This window comes from Crotalus tigris, unplaced genomic scaffold (genome assembly GCF_016545835.1).
Source record: "Crotalus tigris isolate CLP2741 ecotype Arizona unplaced genomic scaffold, ASM1654583v1 scf7180000023746.1698619, whole genome shotgun sequence".
NCBI lineage: Eukaryota > Metazoa > Chordata > Lepidosauria > Squamata > Viperidae > Crotalus > Crotalus tigris.
Window position 1 is genome coordinate 1194143 of NW_024100155.1, and position 20677 is coordinate 1214819.

At 47.9% G+C, this 20677-nt stretch overlaps 1 protein-coding gene across 3 annotated transcripts; it reads left to right on the top strand.

Moving 5' to 3' along the window:
* Nucleotides 1-120: 120 nt before the first annotated feature.
* On the top strand, nt 121-20598 carry FPGS (folylpolyglutamate synthase). 3 transcript variants are annotated; one of them, XM_039321439.1, is made up of 15 exons: nt 121-543; nt 9861-9989; nt 10190-10243; nt 11387-11451; nt 12150-12264; nt 12621-12698; nt 13130-13191; nt 13384-13486; nt 13602-13679; nt 14649-14796; nt 15389-15490; nt 16752-16902; nt 17547-17622; nt 17749-17815; nt 17971-20598. In XM_039321439.1, exons 1-15 carry the CDS (start codon nt 508-510, stop codon nt 18396-18398), a joined length of 1692 nt encoding a protein of 563 aa, XP_039177373.1. In that variant the 5' UTR covers nt 121-507; the 3' UTR covers nt 18399-20598. The 3 variants fall into 3 exon arrangements, with proteins under 3 accessions (XP_039177373.1, XP_039177371.1, XP_039177372.1); XM_039321437.1 differs by lacking the exon at nt 121-543 and adding an exon at nt 1949-2121; XM_039321438.1 differs by lacking the exon at nt 121-543 and adding an exon at nt 9484-9699.
* Nucleotides 20599-20677: the final 79 nt, after the last annotated feature.

A 20677-nucleotide genomic window follows, 5' to 3' on the forward strand; every position in this document is an offset into this window, starting at 1 on the left:
TGTTGTTTTTTTTTGTTCTGTTGTGGCGAAATCAAACATCCAGAGACGCGCCAAGCCAATGATTAACTCCGTTGGCCCTTGTTTATTGTGGCTTGTTTGCCAGTTTGTTTCAACGCGGTGTGCAAAATGTAAATATTTATACGAACGAAGGTTGTGTCCAAAAACGTAACTATTGATGCACAAGGCCAGGAATCCAGGGGTGGTGGTGTTGGCCATTCACAAAACTTGTTGGAAAACACACACACACACAAACACATTTTACACACACTCTTCTTTTAAAAGGGCAGGAGTTGCTTGGGTTTTTCTCCCAGCTTCCAGGAACTTTTCTGGCAAGGCTGACCGTGTCCCCCCCTCCGAAACTGGGTGAAAAGTCAGCCGCTTTTAAACCCCGGTTAAACAAACCTGGTTGGGGTGCAGAGTTCCCTGTGCTGTTAATGTTTAATTTTGCCCCAAAATCACCCCAGGAGGGCGGTTGGGCCAAGCAGTTGAAGCCGAAGGTTCAGCTTCATGATGGAAAGCAGGAAGATCCAAGCAACCCTGCAGGTATATTTCTGTTCCTACCACTGGCTCAGGAAGCAGGTCCAATAAAGTGAAATTAGAAATTAAATTTTGCTTTGCCGCCAAGGAGGCAAACAAAATCTGGGAGGGGGCTGTGTATAGGTGGGCGGGGGGCATACTTGTTGTGTCCTTGCTTTGCACGGGGGACTTAACTGGAAAATTGGGTGTTTTGCACTCAGCTGATCTCTTTGCTCGTTGCGTTGGGCTGCAAATTGGGATTTTTCTTTTGGCTCATGTTGCATTTTGCACTGTGTACCCTGCTCTCTCAGGTGAGATGAGTAGAATAGAATAGAAAATATGGAAAGGAATAGAATAGAATAGAAATGAAACAGACTAGAATAAGGATATTGAATAGAAATAGAATATGGAATAGAATAGAGAATAGAGCAGAATACGAATAGAGTAGAATAGAATATGGATGAGAATTAGAATAAGAATATAATATGGAATAGAATAGAAAATATGGAAAGGAATGGAATGGAACAGAATATAACAAAATGGAATAGAATAGAATAAGGGTGTAGAATAGAATATGGAATAGGAATAGAATAGAAAATATGGAAAGGAATAGAATAGAATAAGGATATAAAACAGTATGGAATAGAATAGAGAACAGAACAATATGAATAGAGTAGAATATGGATGAGAATTAGAATAAGAATAGAATATGGAATAGAATAGAACATAACAATATAGAATAGAATAAGGATATAGAATATGGAATAGAATAGAAAATAAGGAAAGGAAAGGAATAGAATAGAATATGGAATAGAATAGAGAATAGAATATGGAATAGAGTAGAATAGAATATGGATGAGAATTAGAATAAAAATATAGAATAGAATAGAAAATACGGAATGGAATGGAATAGAATATAACAATATGGGATGGAATAGAATATAATAGAATGATATAGAATAGAATATGGAATAGAATTGAATAGAATAATAACTTTATTGTCACTTTGAATGTACACTAATCGGCACACATTAAAATGAAATTTCGTGGCATACAGCTCTCAAAGCACTGTATAATTTTAACAAATTGGCAACTTTGGGACTTCAATTCCTCAGCCAGCTGGAATGGTACAAAATCTCCTGCTTGGGCAGGGGGTTAGCCTAGATGACCTCTAAGCTCACTTCCAACCCAATTCCGTAAAGCGAGCCCGCCAGCTGCGAGTCCCTCTGCACTCCGTTTTATCTCTACCGGACCCGGCTGGCCTGGTAGAGAGGGAATCTGCCCTTGCCAAAGATGGCGGCGACGGCGTCTTTTTTTTTTTTTTTTAAAACCCCACCTTTAGGCGCCTGCGCACGAAAGGAGGAGGAGGAGACGGAGGCGTGGCGTGCGGTGCAGCAGGAGCCGCCGCGCGCCGCCGCCGCCGCCGCCTCGGGGGCGGAGCACGCTGACGTCACTCGGCTGGCCATGGGCTCGCGCCGGCTGCGGGCTTGGTGCTTCGCGCTCTTTCTGCCAGCGGTTCCCTCAGCGGCTCCGCCCGCCGCATCGCGGGCTTGGCGGCGGTGCCTCAGCGCCCGACCGGCCCGAGCTCCCCGCATGGAGTACCAGGTGAGCTCCGACGCGGCTCGGCGAGCCCGAGAACCCGCCGCCCTCCGCCGGGGTTGCGTCAGCCGGCGCGGGGCTGGAGCGCACGTGTGGGGATCGCGGGCTGGCCCTGCGCCTGGAGGGGGGGGAGGGGAATGCACGCGTGTCAAAAGTCTCCTGTGGGATGTAGGGCCTCCTCCTCCTCCTCCTTTTCCTCCTCCTCTTCTCCTCCTCTTCCTCGTCCTCTTCTCCTTTTCCTCCTCCTCCTCTCCTCCTCCTCTTCTCCTCCTTCTCTTCCTCCTCTCCTCCTCTTCTCCTTTTTCTCCTCCTCCCCTCTTCCTCCTCCTCCTCTTCTTCCTTCTCTTCTCCTTTCCATCCTCCTCCTCCAACTCTCCTTCATCTCCTCCTCCTCCTCTTCTCCTCCTCTCCTCCTTTTTCTCCTCCTCCTCTTCTCCTTTTCCTCCCCCTCCTCCTCTTCTCTCCTCCTCCTTTTCCTCCTCTTCTCTTCTCCTCCTTTTTCTCCTCCTCCTCCTCTTCTCCTTTTCCTCCCTCTCCTCCTCTCCTCCTCCTTTTCCTCCTCCTCCTCTTCTCCTTTTCCTCCTCCTCCTCTTCTCTTCTCCTCCTTTTCCTCCTCCTCCTCCTCTTCTCCTCCTTCTCTTCCTCTTCTCCTTTTTGTCCTCCTCCTCCCCTCTTCCTCCTCCTCCTCTTCTTCCTCCTCCTCCTTTCCCTCCTCCTCCTCTCCTTCATCTCCTCCTCCTCTTCTTCTCTTCTCCTTCTCTTCCTCCTCTCCTCCTCTTCTCCTCCTCCTCCCCTCTTCCTCCTCCTCTTCTTCTTTCCCTCCTCCTCCTCCTCTCCTTCATCTCTTCCTCCTCCTCTCCTCTTCTCCTTTTCCTCCTCCTCTTCCTCCCCTCCTCTTCCTCCTCTCCTCCTTTTCCTCCTCCTCTTCTCTTCCTTGTCCTCTTCTCCTTTTCCTCCTCCTCCTCCCCTCTTCCTCCTCCTCCTCTTCTTCGCCTCTTCTCTTCCTCCTCCTCCTCCTCTTCTTCCTTTTCCTCTCCTCCTCCTCTTCCTCCTCTTCTTTCCGTCCTCCTCCTGCTCTCCTTCATCTCCTCCTCCTCTTCTCCTTTTCCTCCTCCCCTCTTCCTCCTCCTCTTCTCTTCTTCGTCCTCTTCCTCTTCTCCTTTTCCTCTCCTCCTCCTCCTCCTCCTCCTCCTCCCTGTTGTAAAGCAAGAGGTGCTTTTATCAATCAGTAACAAAATTGTACCGGGTGGCACTTTTCTTATCCTTTTGGCTGTGGCTTTCATTTCCTGGCAAAAGGTGGATGGCTCCGTGGTACTTTAGAACCTAGATCCTTCGGGCTGGAAGGGACCTCAGAGGCCTTCTAATCCACCCCTCTCCTTGAGGCAGGAGACCTCACACCAACCTGGTCAAATGGTTGCCCAGTCTATTTTTGAAACCCTCTAGTGATGGAGCACCCACAACTGTTCCATTTTTTTAATTATTTCACTTTGTCGCTTTGCTCTTTAGCTGCAATCGACACAAGTGGAGGAGGCAGGGGGCAGAGATGGGGGGGGTCTCTCTGGAGGTCCCCTCTAAAGACAGCGCTTCCCATCCTTTCAATGACTGATGCTTTTCCATATCTGCTGCCCCCCCCCCCCTCTGCACAGGATTTGGGGCTTTTCCAGACCTTGATTTTGAATTCTCTGACACCCCAATTCTAACCTAGGGCATCCGTCTGGTTTTAGAGCAGCCATTTGCAATTATTTTTAAGATTTCCCCCCCTCCTTAGAATGCAGCCACAACAGCTTCAAATCAATCACCAGGAGACTGGGAGTTCCAGTCTGGCCTTAGGCATGAACACCAACTGGGTGATTTTGGGCCAATTACTAGGTGAGGGTGAGTTCTAGTCCCACCTTAGACACAACAGCCGGTTGGGGGACTTCAGTCACCAGAAGACTGGGACTTCTAGTCCAGCCTTAGGCATGAAAACCAACTGGGTGATTTTGGGCCAATTACTAGGTGAGGGTGAGTTCTAGTCCCACCTTAGACACGGCAGGTTGGGAGACTTCAACCCAGGAGACTGGGAGCTATAGTCCTGCCTTAGGCACGAAAGCCAACTGGGTGCCTTTGGGCCAATCCCTCTCTCTCAACCCACCTCCAAGGTGGTTGTTGCTGCGGTGAAAATGTGTTGTTTATGTTCCCCTCCTTGGCTTGTTTGTGTAAACACTAAAGGCAGTAAACAAATAATCATAAAAATCCTATCAGTGCGGGCCCTGTGTTCCAAGGGATTTCTTACCGCAGCCTTCATTTATTTTCTTACTTTATCCAATTTAGAGACTGCCCAATCTCGGAGCTTTTAAAAAATTCCTGCCTAAATAGAAATATTTAGCCTAAAACTTTGTCCTTGGCTTACCCAACTAATCTCTGTTTTCCTTCCCTCCCAAATGTTGACATCTCTTTAATCAGTTTCTTTACATCACTGCACATTCCCGGCTCTCCTGATGCTGTTTGGGAGAAGATTAAGTTCTCCCTTTTCCTCAATTGAGCAACTTTTAGCATGAAATGATTAGGTAGGAGATAATTCTCCCGCCTCCTCTTGCCGAATCCAGTAAGCTGCTTTTCCAGGAAATAAGATCCAATCACGCGTGAAAAATGTATCGGGACCGGGACAAATTTCCACTTTTCTACATGCAAGAGCGGGCTGATTTCTGCGGGCTTTTTACAAAGAATCCTTCCCTCTGGGGGCTCATGCTGTTCTTTTTAATTCCCAGTAGGTTTTAAGTAAAAAAAAAAAAAAAAAGCAGGAACATGGAGGTGAGATCCTTTCTTTTATTTTACAAGTGTGCCATTTTGTGAAATTGCTTCTCCCCTGCAGGAGAATTCGGTTGGCTCTTCCAACCGTGGCCCAGGTCCGCCTTCCCAAAATTATTTGTTTGTTGTTGTTTTTTTCTAGATGCAATAGGAAAAATCCCAAGGCGTTTTTCTTCCTTTTCCTAATCACATCCAGTTGTTCCTTGGCTTTGTAGCTTGGGGAGACGTGCAGAATAAATGATGTGGACAATCCATAGTTATCTTGGGAGTCTGGGGTTTTTAAGGGAGTTTGTGCAGCCCTGAGTCCAAAACGTTAAAATAAATATGAATGTGTAGCAGGAACGATCTGGGAGATACGTGCGTGAATGCAACGCTGCAGAAATACAGTATCGCTCCAGCTGTGTGCCCAAAATACTCAGTACAGTAACCCATGTGTACTTTGAAAGGAAGCACCTCCTTTTTTTAGAACTGGGATGTCCTATTGCAACCTCACTCATCTCCAGGCTTATTTTTAGCTCAAGCCCACTCCTTCAAATCCTGTCTGGTTAAGTCTCTTCTCTTAGCCCAGTGGTGGAGAACCTACGGCACGGGTGCCAGAGGCGGCACACAGAACCCTCTCTGTGGGCACACGCGCCGTCGCCCCAGTCCTAGGCCTTCAGCTGGATTTTAGAAAACCTTTTCACTTTAGGCCTCTGCTGCTGTGTGCAAAAAAAAAAAAAAAAAAAAAAAAGATTCAATCAATCAGTCAATTTCAACTTCTCCGTGGGAAAAAAAAGATCTTGCAAAGTTGGAATTGATTGATTGAACTTTTTAGTCCCACCCAGTCTGCTGTTACCACCGCAGCCCTGCCCACCCAATGGGCCACACCCAGCCAATGGGCCACACCCACCCGGCACCCAACGATGCATAAGTGGGTTTTGAGTTGCAGTTTGGGCACTCGGTCTCTAAAAGGTTCGCCATCACTGTCTTAGCCCAAAGTCTGCAAGATCTCACTGGAGTGTAACATCCAGTTTTGGTCACCACGTCCCAAAAAAGATGTTGAGACTTCGGAAGAAAGTGCAGAGGAGAGCAACTAAGATAATTAAAAGGCCTGGAGATGAAAACAAATGAAAAATGGTTGCAGGATTTGGGGATGGCTAATCTAGAGAAAAGAAGGACTAGGGTGGGGGGGGGACACACATGATAACAGGATTCTAGTATTGGAGGGGCTGCCACAAAGAAGAGGAGGGGTCAACTTATTCTCCAAAGCACCTGAAGGCAGGACAAGAAACAATGGGTGGAAACTAAGCAAGGAGAGAAGCAACCTAGAACTAAAAGAGAAACTCCCTAATACAACAATTAACCAGTGGAACAGCTTGCCACCAGAAGTTGTGGGTGCTTCATCACTGGAGGTTTTAAAGAGGAGATTAGGCAATTATTTATCTGAAAGAGGGTATCCTGCTTGAGCAGGGGGCTGGACTAGAAGACCTCCGAGGTCCCTTCCAGCTCAATTCTGATATTATAAATTCCTCTTTATTTGTTTTTGCGTTCTGCAAACCTAGAGACATTTGCAAAAAATATTTGTCCAAGTGGGATTCAGTGATCATCTTCCTGTGTTGGTGTGTGGAGGGTGTGTGTGTGTGTGTGTGTCATGGTGGTGACTTTGAGATGCAAAACAGCCATTTCAGCTGTCCTTGTGTTCAGATAGTCCTCGCTTAGCAACATAAATTGCCAGTTGTGGTTGTAAAGTTGAGGACTTCCCTGTGTCTTTGAAAGCCGAACCGCTTCCACACCTGTGTCGTTCCTTGTGTGCCTGGCAACTCAGCTGGAAATCAATACGAATCCTGTTTGCGCTTGCAAATGTTACGACATTTGAAAAGCAGGAAGCTCAGATGAGCTCCTGATATGGGTCCGAACAGGCAGATCTTGTTCCAGGAGGGGAAAAAAATAAAAATAAAAAAGGAGGTAGCTGGTCCATCTGGATTGCAGTCTGGATATATGCCAAGGAGGCCGGGTTGTTGCTTTCTGACGTGTGTTTTGTACGCCTTGTGTTGTTGCGTTCCTCGATCTCTCCAGGTGTTTCGTACACGTTCGCTGCACAGATGGTGCAAAAGGTTTTGCGCATGGAGGCATTAGGAGGTGTTTTTTTTCAGGCACGGTACGGTGTCCCCAAGTGAACCAGCTCTGCTTTCGAAAGAAAGGCAATTTTACGATACCTTTGCTAATGTTTTCCTGCCAGTTTTAGCCCTGGTTAGAATCTGGATTTGATTGTTTTCAAGCATCAACTTTCTCGGTGCCACCAAGTCCCTGGAAACATCTACGGAGATTGTCCGTCCTCCAGGTCCGTGGTTGTCTCAAAAGTGCCTTTTTTCAAGAGGCAACTGGACTTTCTTGTTTTTTCCCTTTGAAGACGTTTCACTTCTCATCCCAGAAGCTTCTTCAACTCTGACTGAATGGTGAGAAATGGAAGGATTTATACTCCTTGCAGACAGCTGGTCATTTGCACTTCTGAGAGTCCTTGAGGCCACTGGGAGCTTATCAATCCTTCCATTCCCCAGCATCCAGTCAGAGCTGAAGAAGCTTCTTGGAGGAGAAGCGAAACGTCTTCCAAAGAAAAACAAGAAAGTCCAGTTGCCTTCTGAAGAACTGAAGAAGCTTCTGGGATGAGAAGTGAAACGTCTTCAAGGGGAAAAAAATAGTCTGGTTGCTTCCTGAAAAAAGCATCTTTGTGTTCCTAGAAATGTTTCCCAACTCTGTGGGGAGCGTGGAGAAAGGAATCTGGGGTTACTCGGAAAAATTGCACCTGGATGGTTCTTGCAAAAGACATAACTTCCACGATCCCGTCTCCGATCCATAGAGCTTTTCCTGGATCCCAGGAAAGAAAGATTCAATCCCTGTAGAAATAATTTCAGAAACAGGTTGCTTCGTACCCAGCTACCTTGTCCAAGGAGAAGATGGGAGGGCTTTGAGTCGACACCGCAGAAAGGAACTTGGACTTGAGTCACGTTATCGAATTTTATTGTTTTATTCAAGGTTCTCCCTTCTCGGCTTTTCAGAATAGAGGGTGTATGTGAGGTTGTAACATTTCCTCAGCTGCTATCTCCTTGGGAGAATTCCAGATTGCTGGTCTGCAAAACTCTTAAGCTCGTTTCTGCTGGGAGAGGCGAGCTGTCCGGAAAGGTGCAATGCTACACAGGTTGTGTTTTATTCCTGAGGTTTAGCTCCTGTGTTTTAGGTGGGAAATTCTCATTTTAGCTCCCCTGTGTGGTAGAATACTTTGAGAAAACTTCTCCCTCTATTCCTTCCCTCCCTCTGTCCTTCCACCTACCCATCCAGCCAGCCAGCCATCATCTCTTGCCCCTTCCTTCCTTCCTTCCTTCCATCCATCCATCCATCCATCCATCCATCCATCCATCCATCCATCCATCCATCTCTTTCCCCTCCCTCCCTCCTTCCAGCTATCTCTTTCCCCTTCCTTCCTTCCATCCATCCGTCTCTTTTCTCTCCCTCCATCCGTCCTTCCACCCACCCACCCATCCATCTTTTTTTCCTTCCTTCCTTCCTTCCTTCCTTCCTTCCTTCCTTCCTTCCTTCCTTCCTTCCTTCCTTCCTTCCTTCCTTCCTTCCTTCCTTCCATCTTTTCTCTCCCTGCCTCCGTCCTTCCACCCACCCATCCAGCCATCCATCTCTTGCCCCTTCCTTCCATCCTTCCATCCATCTCTTCCTCCTCCCTCCCTCCCTCCCTCCCTCCCTCCCTTCTTCCTTCCTTTCCTTCCTTCCTTCCAACCATCCATCCATCTTTCCCCATCCATCCATCCATCCATCCATCCATCCATCCATCTCTTTTCTCTCCCTGCCTCCGTCCTACCACCCACCCATCCAGCCAGCCAGCCATCATCTCTTGCCCCTTCCTTCCATCCATCCATCCATCCATCCATCCATCTCTTTCTCCTTCCTCCCTCTCTCCCTCCCTCCCTCACCCCTCCCTCCCTCCCTACTTCCTACCTCTCTTCCTCATTGCAGTAAAAGTACACACATACACAAAATTAAGAAAAGGTAATATATGGAAAAAAGAAAAAAAAACAGGCTTGTAACTTCCACCCTTCTTTCCCGTCAGTCAATTGAACATCTTCCTCTTTTTCCTTCCTCTGTCACCTTTCTAAGCCCCAAATCATCCCTTCACTTGTTTCCTCTTTCCGCAAAACGTCCGTATAAAGTTTCTAGCTTTTCAAAAAAAAGTCTTCCATCATTTTCTTCCCGCCCCAGCTGGTGAGCGTCGCTAGCTCCACGAACTCTTTTGTCAGTTTTGCAAACCCCGAACCTCTCCTCGGTGTGTATTTCACGATTCTCTCCTCTTGGCGCATGCAGTAATTTTGCCCCAGTTCCCACGTGCAATATTAATTCCCCCCCCCGTCGTTTCTTTTCAGCTCATCATCCGTAAAACCCAATCAGAATTCAATTCAAGAATCATCCTTTCATTTGTTTCCTGGGTGTGTGCTAAGCCTCGTGCATTTTACCCTAGATGTTTGTAAAGGGGTTGTGTTTGCTTAGAGAGGGAAGCCAGGCCCTCTTCACTCCCCCCCCCCCCGGGGTTGCAACATTCATAGAGACAGGATGACGGACAGACTCCGGACAGTAATGTCCAGCGGGGCTGGACCGCGGAAGTCTCGCCCTCCAGCAATGGAGGCGCCGAAAATTCGCCAGGAAGGATCTCGTAATAAGCAGATTTTTTCTCCTAGCGCTTTGGCTTGTCCTGAAAAGATCAGCCTGTGCAACACAAAACTTGAACCCCGGGCCAACGTCTTCCTATTTCAGGTGTCTGTTTTTGGGATAGGGGGGTGGTCAGGGAAACTTGAGATTCTCAGGGAGAGTTTGGCAGCCATAATTGGGACCAGCTCCGTCGGTTCCTTTCCCCCCCCCCCATGGAAGGAGCGCAAAGCCTAACCCCCTCGATGTCCGCCTGCTTGCAATTCCAGGATGCCATCCGGACTCTGAACACCCTCCAGACCAACGCCAGCTACCTGGAGCAGGTGAAGAAAGAAAGGGGAGACCCCCAGCTGCAGTTGCAAGCGATGGCTGGGTTTCTGGAACGTACCGGACTGAAGGTAAATGACTTTTTTTTTTGTCTTTGGGGCAGGGGCTTCTCTCACTCCTGTGGTGGGCAAGTGAGTTTTTGAGGGTCTTCTGCTTTTTTTGGGGGGTGGGGACGAAGAGCGAAGAGAGGGTGTGTGCTCTACCCTTCCTGGATTCCTGGTAGGGGGTAATGACGCGGAAAGCAAAAACTGACCAGGGTTTTGTCCGGCAGGTCGAAGACCTGAATCAACTCAACATCATTCATGTGACTGGGACAAAGGGCAAGGTAAGGGGGGGGGGACTGGAGGGAACAGGGTGGGAGACTTCCTAAATTTTATCAGCAATGAGCAATGACAAATATGACATCTGTGGTAACCTTGTTACCACTATGGACATTACGGTGTTTTGAATAAATAAAACAAGAGAAGGAGAAAAAAAGAGGGAGGGAGGGAGGAAGATGGGAGAGAAGGAAGGAAGGACAAGGGAAAGAAGGAAGGAAGAAAGATGAGGGAGAAAGGGAAGGAACACTGAAAACGAAGGAAGGAAGATGAGGGAGAGAAGGAAGGAAGAAAGGAAGATGAGAGAGAGAAGGAAGGAAGGAAGGAAGGAAGATGAAGGAAGGAAGAAAGAAAGGAAGATGAGAGAGAAGGAAGGAAGGAAGGAAGATGAGGGAGAGAAGGAAGGAAGGAAGGAAGATGAGGGAAGGAAGGATGATGAAGGAAGGAAGAAAGGAAGAAGAGAGAAGGAAGAAAGGAAGATGAGGGAGAGAAGGAAGGAAGGAAGATGAGGGAAAGAAGGAAGGAAGACGGGGAGAAAAGGAAGAAGAAGGAAGGAAGGAAGATGAGGGAGAGAAGGAAGGAAGATGACGGAAAAAAGGAAGAAAGGAAGACAAAAGGAAGGAAGATGAAGGAGAAAAGGAAGAAAGGAAGACGAGAGAGAGAACGAAGGAAGATGGAAGAAGGAAGACGAGGGAGAGAAGGAAGGAAAGAAAAGAAAGGACAATTCAGTCCTTACAATTATTAAATCTGGAAATCTATTGCTCCAGTGGCCCGTTTTTAACATCAGAAGACACTTGCAAAACTGACGGTGAACAATTCTCCAATCTATTCCTTGACACCCAAGTTGGCACTTCTTTCTGTCCACGTAAAATACCTGGAAGGGACAACGACATCTGGCAGAAAACCATAGAGAAGGTGATTGGGCAGAGACCACAAGCCATTTTTAAAATGAACTCGGAGTACGAAGGGAAGGGGTCGGCCACCTACGCCCCTCATGGGCCCTTCAAGCCCCTCGGCCCAATTTTCAGGATTCTTGTTAGCCTTTGATTCAGCTGTTAAGGGAAAAAAAACAGGTTGGCCAAGGTAGTGAGCAGCCTGGATTCCTTTGAGTGGGGGCTGATATTTTTTTTCCCCCCTTTTTAACCCATCAGGGTTCTGCCTGCGCCTTCACAGAGCGGATTCTGCGCAACTATAATTTAAAGACCGGTTTTTACAGGTAAATGTCCTAGTGGGCTGCTTGGGGCGTGGATTGTCTTCTGTGCCAGCTGGAAAATTAGCTAGAAATTGAGTGTATTGAGAGTATTTCTTCTTTCTTTTGCCACAGTCATTCTCCTTCTATGCTCTTTGCTCTCCTCCCTCCCTTCCTTCCTCCCTTCCTTCTTCCTCCTTCTCTTTCCTCCTCCTCCTCCTCCTTCTCCTCCTCCTCCTCCTCCTCCTCCCTCATCAGTTTTTTAAATCTTCCCAATTATCCAAATGATACAAACATAAAAAACCTTTTCAGCTTCCTGGCACTCTTTGATTTTTTTTCCAGCTTGTGAACAGGCTGCCCGACTAAGCAGGCCTTTGATCTCAGCTGGCGCAATCTCTCTAAAATCGGAATAAAATGCAAGCACAGGACTGCATACTTAAAAAAAAAAACTCTGCTTCCTTTTAAAATCAAAGTTCAAGCTGCGTTAATCGTACTTTGAATTGCTATTAATCCTTACTCGATCTCCGGAAGGTAAACAGAATTCGGTCGATCGTAAAACCCTGCTTTCAAAACGGCCTGAGCGGTGATTGGCAGAGTTTTTCTGGTTCCGTTAACATTTAACAAATACCTTCCATCGGTCTAGGATTTTTATTTCAACCCTGGCGTGATGGCCATTCAAAGCTTGAGCTAAGTAATCCTGGCTCTCTTGATTTCTCTCCCCCAAGTTCACCGCATCTGGTTCAAGTCCGCGAGAGAATTCGGATTAACGGTCAGCCCATCAGCCAAGAGCTTTTTAGCAAATATTTCTGGCAGGTGTATAACCGGTTGGAGGAGACCAAGGTATGTTTGGTGTCACCTGGTGAGGTGTCCTATCTTAGAAGCAGAGATGGTAGCGATGGGGTTGGGACAAAGAAATGGAAGGGACAAGCAACGTGGAGCAAGGGTGCCCCTCCAATTTTTCTAATATTTTCCTGAGCTTGGTGGATAAAAGCATATTGTTCTCTCCGTGCCAAGATCTAGCTCAGAAATTAGCTCAGCTATTTGTAAGTCTTCAAGATAAGCCCATTCCAGAAATCAAAAGAAGTTCATTTAGACTGAACCTGGATTTTGATAGTGGCCAGTGGAATGTGGATTTGAGACCTGGATTGTCCATTGCTCAAATTGCGATCCTCCTAACCCCTTTGTGGTCTTCTCAGGACCCCCATCACGCTTCCATGCCTGCTTATTTCCGGTTCCTTACGATCATGGCTTTCCACGTCTTCCTGCAAGAGAAGGTATGTTGGGCCAAAAATGCCATTTTTAAAAAATTGGGGGGGGGGAAGATTCGTTTTGGTAAGATAGGTGGGGCTCTGGTGATTGTCCAGATGTTGTTGAACTGCAGAGTCCAACATCTGGAGATCCAGAACCTGGCTTTGAAACCTAAGCATCCCCAACTTGAGTTGAGCCCAAACGTGATGCTTCCCTGTAGTTCTCTAGATAGGGAAGAATCCCTTTAGAAGGTCTGGACGTGGAGAAGTCAACTCCTTGTGGCCCTGTCTAAACTGATCCTGGTTGGGTTTAAATAGCTCGTTCTTGAAGACCAAAAAGTGACATTGCCATATCCTCAGGCAGCCTGGCCCATGGATGGTTGCTGTGGTCCACAATCTGGAGGGCCCCAAACCTCTTGGGCCATGAGACCATGAGCGATTTTGTATCTTCTTCCCAGGTTGACTTGGCGGTTATAGAAGTTGGCATTGGGGGCGCCTACGATTGCACAAATATTGTCAGGTATGGAGGTTGAACTTCTGGATGCTGCCTCATTAGCCTTCCAAAGGCTGGGTTTCCCTCTCTGTTCAGAAATGGCTCGTGTTTGGTGGACATCTGTTCTTCTCTTGATGGCTTTCTAGGATCATGCCAAGAATCTTGACTTTCCCTCCTGGGAGAGTCTTCTACATCTCCCTCTCTTTGTCTTCCTTGTAGGAAGCCAATAGTATGTGGGATCTCCTCCTTGGGCATTGACCACACCAGCATCTTGGGAGACACCATCGAGAAGATAGCTTGGCAGAAAGGAGGCATCTTCAAGGTAGATGTCTTGGAGAGATCTTCTCTCTCAACCTTCGTGCTATTAAGATGGGCTTGAGAAACCTGGAGAACCCTTGAATCAAAATCAAAATAGAGCATTTTAATCTGTCTTTCAGCCCGGTGTGCCAGCATTCACGGTGCCTCAACCGGAAAGGCCCTTAGATGTCCTGAAACAGAGAGCTGAAGAGTGCCAGGTAAGGCCCCCATGTTTCCTTCTAGCTTTTCCTGGAAGATCAAGCCCTCTAGTAGCTGTTGGGGGTGGAGGCCACAATGGACAACTTACACACAAACCTTAGGAAGTCCAGAGCTGCCGCATCGACTTTCCTAGGACTTCAGTCCTCCACGTAGATCAGAGATCTTCATCCTTGGCTCCTTGAAGATTTGTGGACTTCAACTCCCAGAAGACCCCAATCAGCACAGCCCGTTCTGGGAGCTGAAGTCCACAAGTGGCCAAGGTTGGGGAGCCCAGACGTAGATGACATTTAAGATAAGCTAATTAAAACACACACACACACCCAATAATTCCCTTCTGCAAAAGATAAGCAACGGATGTAAACTAACCAAAGAGAGAAGCAACCTAGAACTAAGGAGAAATTTCCTGATGGTTGGGACAATTAATCAGTAGAACGACTTGCCTCCAGAAGTTGTGGTTGGATGGATGGATGGATGGATTGAGATAGGTCAGGGGTAGGCCACCTTGGCTCTTTTATGACTCGTGGACTTCAACTCCCAGAATTCCTGAGCCAGCCATGCAGAGGGGAAAGGGAGAGGTTTCCAAGCTGAGCCATGCTGGCTCAGGAATTCTGGGAGTTGAAGTCCACGAGTCATAAAAGAGCCAAGGTTGCCTACCCCTGAGATAGGTAGACAATGAGAGAGAGAGAGACAGAGAGAGAGAGAGCGCACTTAGACGTATATACCACTTCAAGTGCTTTACAGCCTTTTCTAAGCGGTTTATACAGTCAGCCTATGGCCCCCAACAATCTGGGTCCTTATTTTACCAACCTCAGAAAGATGGAAGGCTGAATCATCCTTGAATCCTGTCAGGATCAAACTGCTGGCAGTGGGCAGTGGCAGCCTGCAGTACTGCATCCTAACCCCTGGGCCCCCAGGGCTCATCGTTATATGCAGCAAAACCATCCCTGGGTCTCCTCTTTCTTCCGCAGTGCCCGCTTTTCCTCTGCCCTGACCTGGAAGCCTTTGAAGACCGCGGCAAGCTCCTCAAACTAGGTTTGGCTGGTGATCATCAGCGCTCGAATGCTGCTTTAGCCCTCCAGCTGTCCCGCACCTGGCTGAGCCGTTGTGGGTATCTGGGTAAGGAAAGGCACACACAGACACACACACAGAGACACACAGTTCACTCGTTCTTGGCAAGGAAATCTGCAACTATCCCAGGAGGGGAGGCCAAGGGGCTGGAGGGAATCTGGGGGCAATTTAATCCCCGCCTTTATGCAATTTGGAGAGGCAGGCATAACGTTTCTTAAAAAAAGAGGGTTTAATCCAAGCTCAGCATCTTTCTGTTGTTGTTTTATTTGGGGGGGGGGGAAATCACTAGATTTGAAGCTAAGCCCTAAAGAGAAATATAAATGCACCAGGGAAGGAAGGAAGGAAGGAAGGAAGAAGGGAAGGAAGAAGGAAAGGAAGGAAAGAAAGAAGGAAAAGAAGGAAGGAGGAAGGAGAAGGAAGGAAGGAGACAGGAAGGAAGGAAGGAATGAGAGGAAGAAGGGAAGGAAGGAAGGAATCCTGCCAACCTTCCTGATCGCCATCCCAGTTTCTGGAAGTTGGGAGCTGGCATTTGGGGGAGAGGCTTGATACCCCCGTGACAGAAAGCGTCTGTAGCATCTTGGCAGAGTGAGGGACAAAGGGGCTTCCCCTGATTTATTTAGATTTATATTTCGCTTTTCAGATGCTGGTGAGCTGAAGGACTCGTGGCTGACCTCTGAAGCTCCATCCAAGAAGGTGCCCTGCTTGGCCCCTGCTTTTAAGCCGGAGCAGCCCATGGTGCAAGGTGGGCGGTCCTTCCCTTTTTCTTCTTCTCTACCTTTGGTTCCTTGTTATCTGTCTTCTCCTCTGCTTCCTCCTTCTCTTTATTATTTACCTTCCCCTCCTCCTCCTCCTCCTCTTCCTCTTTCTTATTATTTATCTGCTCCTTCTTTCTTATCTACCTCCTCCTCTCCTCCTCCTCCTCCTTCTCTTTTCTGATTATTTACCTTCCCCTCCTCCTCCTCTTCTTTCTTATTATTTATCTGCTCCTTCTCTTCTTTCTTATCTACTTCCTCCTCTTCTCCTCCTCCTCTTATTATCTATCTATCCATCCATTCATCTATTCTCTATATATTCTCTTTCTATATCTATCTCTTTATCTCTTTGTCTATCTCTATCTAGAAGATATCTATATCTATTCTCTATCTCTCTATCTCTGTTCTCTCTCTATATATATATCTATCTCCTCTTCCTCCTCTTTCTTATTATCTTTCTCCTCCTCTTCCTCTTCTTTCCCATCTTCTTATTATCTCTCTCTCTCTCACTCTCTCTCTCTATAACTCTATCTATCTATCTATCTATCTATCTATCTATCTATCTATCTATCTATCTATCTATCTATCTATCTATCTCTTTCTCCTTTCTTATTGTCTACCACCACCGCCTCCTCCTCCTCCTCCCCCCATCCCTCCCTCCATCCCATTGCTGCCTCCTGACCTATTTCCTGCCCCTCCCTCACCCCCCCCCCCGCCCTTGACTTTCAGCAGACATCAACTCAGCCCCGGCAGACGGACCCTTTCTTGGTGAAACAAAAGCCCCAGTGTTGAGTCTTCTTTGGCCGGGTCCCACCCAGGATGTCCGTTGAAGGATGCTGAGCGGCCTGGAGAAGGGACGGAAAGATTCAATTATGCCACTTAGAGTCACGGGGCAGGGATGTGACAGTTTGGCCTCTCCAAAACTTTCATAAAGATCTTTTGAATCTCTTATTCAAAGCTGCATTATCAAGGGTTTGGGTTGAGCGTAATGGGTTGTGTGAAGCCAGCACTGGTGGACCATCATTCGTAGCTTAGCGTGAACCACACACAGCTTTGCAGGAGACAACCCTTGATACTGTTTTCTGCAGCTTTCCCCTAATCATTTCATTTTTAAGCCAAAGAAAATCCTATTTTTACCACATCTCTAGCTGATCCTCTCCAGAATCATGTGGGCTAGAAACTTAGTTCCTGATCAGGAAGCTGCAGCGTTCTCAGCAGGGCAGGGTGGCTGATTTTCGCTTTGCTTCCCAGGCCTGCAAGCAGCCGTGTGGCTCGGACGTAACCAAGTGCTGCACCACGGCCCAGTGACGTGGTACATTGATGGGGCCCACACCACCAGCAGTGTGCAGGCCTGCGTCCGGTGGTTTCGCCAGGCGGCCTTGAATGAAGACAAACCTACAGAGTAAGCTGGGCTGGGCTGGGTGTGTTTGTTTGTGTGAAATCTGTCCTGAAGCTGGTTTAAGGAAAGAAGGGATTGCTTTTTTATGGTGGAAAGGGGGAGAGGGGAAGAAAGGAAAGGAAGGAAGGAAGGAAGGAAGGAAGGAAGGAAGGAAGGAAGGAAGGAAGGAAGGAAGGAAGGAAAGGAGGGACAAAGCCTAATGAATTCTGTAATTTTGAGGTGTCCTTGAAAAGGAAGATAAGGAAGGTAGAGAAGGAAGGAAGGAAGGAAGGAAGGAAGGAAGGAAGGAAGGGAGGGAGGAAGGGAGGGAGGGACAAAGCCTAATGAATTCTATAATTTTGAGGTGTCCTTGAAAAGGAAGATAAGGAAGGTAGAGAAGGAAGGAAGGAAGGAAGGGAGGGAGGGAGGGAGGAAGGGAGGGAGGGAGGGACAAAGCCTAATGAATTCTATAATTTTGAGGTGTCCTTGTGCAAAGGAAGATAAAGAAGGAAGGAAGGTAGAGAAGGAAAGGAGGGAGGGAGGGAGGGAGGGACAAAATCTAATGAATTCTATAATTTTGAGGTGTCCTTGAAAAGGAAGGAAGAAAGAAAGGAAGGAAAGGGAGAAAAGGGCTAATATAAGGACCATTTCTTTCCCTGCATTTACAGCGGTTCCGAAGTCCGAGTGTTGCTGTTCAACGTGACCGGAGACCGGGATACGGCTGCTTTGCTGAAACTGTTGCTGGTGAGTCATTTTCCTTATTTCCAGAGCCTCCTATCCCTCCAGCTGGTGCGCAGTTCCTCAAGGATATAGGCACAAAACAGGACCGCCGCTGCTTGACCCCGCCCCCTTCACTCTTTCTCTTTGCAGCCCTGCCATTTTGATTACGCCGTTTTCTGCCCCAACTACACCGAGGTGTCGACGGTGGGAAGCGCAGGTAGGTGTTGAAGGGGGAGGGGTCTCTTGAGGACCAAAGGGGTCTTCAGCCCGTGGCTTTTCCTGACATTATTTGCCAAATCCTCGGGCCTGGAGAGGTGAGTATGGGCCTCATCCTGACTCCTCCCCTCCTTCGTTTCCGCACATCTTCTGCAGATCAGCAGAACTTCAACGTCACCTTGGAGAACGTCCTGACGCGCTGCCTGCAGAATCAGAACCACTGGAACCGTCTGATGGAGGCCAAGTTGACGCAGGACCCTTGGTTCCCTGTCTTGCCCGAGGTGGGGGGCTGGCTGAAGCAGCCCCCGCTTCACAGCCCCCCCCTCTTCGCCGCCGCCTCGGCTCGTCCGCTCAATTCCAACTCCTTGGTGTTCCCTTGCATCTCGCACGCCTTGCAGTGGATCACGCAAGGCAGGGACCCACACTTGCCGGCGCTGGGGCCCCAGGGACTCCACCCGCACCCCGTGGCCAGCAGCGGGGCCGTTCTGCTCAAGGAAGCCGTGGCCATCCGCGTCCTCGTGACGGGCAGCCTGCATTTGGTGGGGGGCGTCTTGAAGCTGCTGGACCCCAGCCTTTCTCAGTAGGCCTCCGGGAATGCCATCTTCTGCCAACATGGACAGGGCAGTAGAGACCTTGAAGTCCTACTCCTATCCATGGTGTGGCACCACGGGGTACGTCCAGCCACGCCATTCCTGGGAGCGCCGGGCTGAATCCTTGACCGAAGCGAATTACAGTTGATGGCCATCTAGCTGATGGGTGAACGTTGATGGTTGAACCACTGGAGGTCCAGCTGCTCCACAAGCTTGGAGACACGGTTCTTCTTCTCATAACCAAGGGAGGACCCTCTTGTGAGATCAACCACCTCCTCCAGCCTCAAGCAGTGGACGGGGAGCATCCATACACGATGTTTCTCAACCACAACCGAGGCCAGATAACAAGCCCACCACCTCCTCGGAGACTCCCATGTGCCTTCTCAACGCGCCCATTCGTCGCGTCTCTTCGATGTTTCTCTGCATTTTTTCATCCCCGTCTTTGTCACTCGCTGCCTTGATCCATTGGGCTACCCTTTGGGGACGCTGCTACTCACTTGTTACAAACTATTCCCCCCCCCTTTAAGCTCCCCATCTCCGCCTCTGGATCCGTTTTGGGGTGGTGGATAACCGAAAGGACCAGTCGTTTGGGGTATGATGCTTCTGGATGCTTGGTGCCCACTAGAATCTGAGGTCCAGAACACCAGGCTAGCTGGACCCACACTCTTGAGTAGGGCATTGACAGCCTGAGGGGGGGGCGGCATCTAAGATCTAAGTGCCTTCTTTTGGGGGGGGAGAGAAAAAAGAGTCACTGTGTTCTTCCAATGAGCTTCCAAACTCTTTGATTCCTCTGCTTTCAATCATTTTGGGGTTGTGGGACCAAGCGTTTCAACCCACCCACCCCCTTCCTGGAATTTGGCTGGACAATTGCCCAGATCCATTCTTATTAAAACACGGGGAGGGGGGGCGTCAGATTACGCCTCCCATCTTCCCACCCTCCAGGCAGTGGCTGATGGGAGCTGACGTTCCCCAACTCCAGCTTCTTTCCTGCAGAGGTAGTTTGGGGGGGGGCGTGCATGCGTGTGTGGAAACCTGATCAAAATGTTGCTCGTTTGCAGCCTTGCCTGGATCGCCTCGTTTTTAATTTGGGGGAACTTTGGGTGTTCTTAAGATGGCTCCATGCTTTTCCCATCTTCTTTCTGCAAATACTTTGGGTTAAGAACTTTTAAACTTTGCTGGAAGGCTTCATTTTTTTTTAATCCCTTGGGGCAGTGAGATTATGAAGGGGGGGTCCTATAAAACTACTTTAGTTTCTCTTTGCAATTCCTTCCCTTCTTCATCGTTCCCTTCTTTATTCTTCTTTTTCTTTTCCTTTCCTTTCTCCTTCCCTTTCCTTTCCTTTCTCATCCTTCCTTCCTTCCTTCCTTCCTTCCTTCCTTCCTTCCTTCCTTCCTTCCTTCCTTCCTTCCTTCCTTCCTTCCTTGGTGCATTTATATTTCTCTTTACGGCTTAGCTTCAAATCTAGTGATTTCCCCCCCCCCCCAAAAAAAACCCCAGAAAGATGCTGAGCTTGGATTAAACCCTCTTTTTAAGAAATGTTATGCCTGCCTCTCCAAATTGCATAAGGGTGGGGATTAAATTGCCCCCAGATTTCCCCCAGCCCCTTGGCCTCCCCTGCTGGGATAGTTGCAGATTTCCAGGATTTCAAGATATGCAAGCAAGCCTCGTGTTGAAGAAGCAGCCCTGTGCTGGTGGCACATTCTCCAAATATCTTGCAAGTGAAGCATGCAAGCTCTTTTCTGTTTTAATTCCTCCCTCTTCTGGAATTTGCAAGCCGTTTTTAACTGGAATCTTGTCTTGCACTGATGCAACAGCAATTCTGATTTTTTTTTTATTTTTTTTTGCTTCCAGCGTGGGTGGGTGGGGGTGATCTGGTGACCTTCTCAGAGCATAGAACAGGATGACTGTTATTTTAAAAAATAATAATTTTATGCTTCCCTAATGCCCCAAGGAGCAGATCATGCTGAATTTATAAAAGTAATTTATCGAGAGAGAAAAAATGTGGTTTTATTTTGCATTGTTTACAACTATTTTTTAAAAGTCTTAACTTGTTTTCTTTTGAGCATTCTTTGTAAAAACTGACCAAGCGTAAGCTTTGGATTAATGGGGAGGGAGGAAGGGAGGGAAAAAAAAATCTGGCAGAGACAGACTCGGATTCCAAGCAAATAAATGCTCCAGATGAATAAATTAAAAATGACAAATGGGAATTCTTGGCACATCTGTGGCTACATGTTTCATACTTAAGACGGGAACTGACAAAGAATGTAATTTGA

Bases quoted from the DNA above. Each gene is read 5' to 3' on its own strand.
- FPGS (XM_039321438.1), top strand. From the start codon at position 9,499: ATGACGGACAGACTCCGGACAGTAATGTCCAGCGGGGCTGGACCGCGG. The intron at 9,990-10,189 runs GTAAATGACTTT...TTTGTCCGGCAG, and splicing joins TGGAACGTACCGGACTGAAG to GTCGAAGACCTGAATCAACT. The intron at 13,680-14,648 runs GTAAGGCCCCCA...TTTCTTCCGCAG, and splicing joins AGAGAGCTGAAGAGTGCCAG to TGCCCGCTTTTCCTCTGCCC.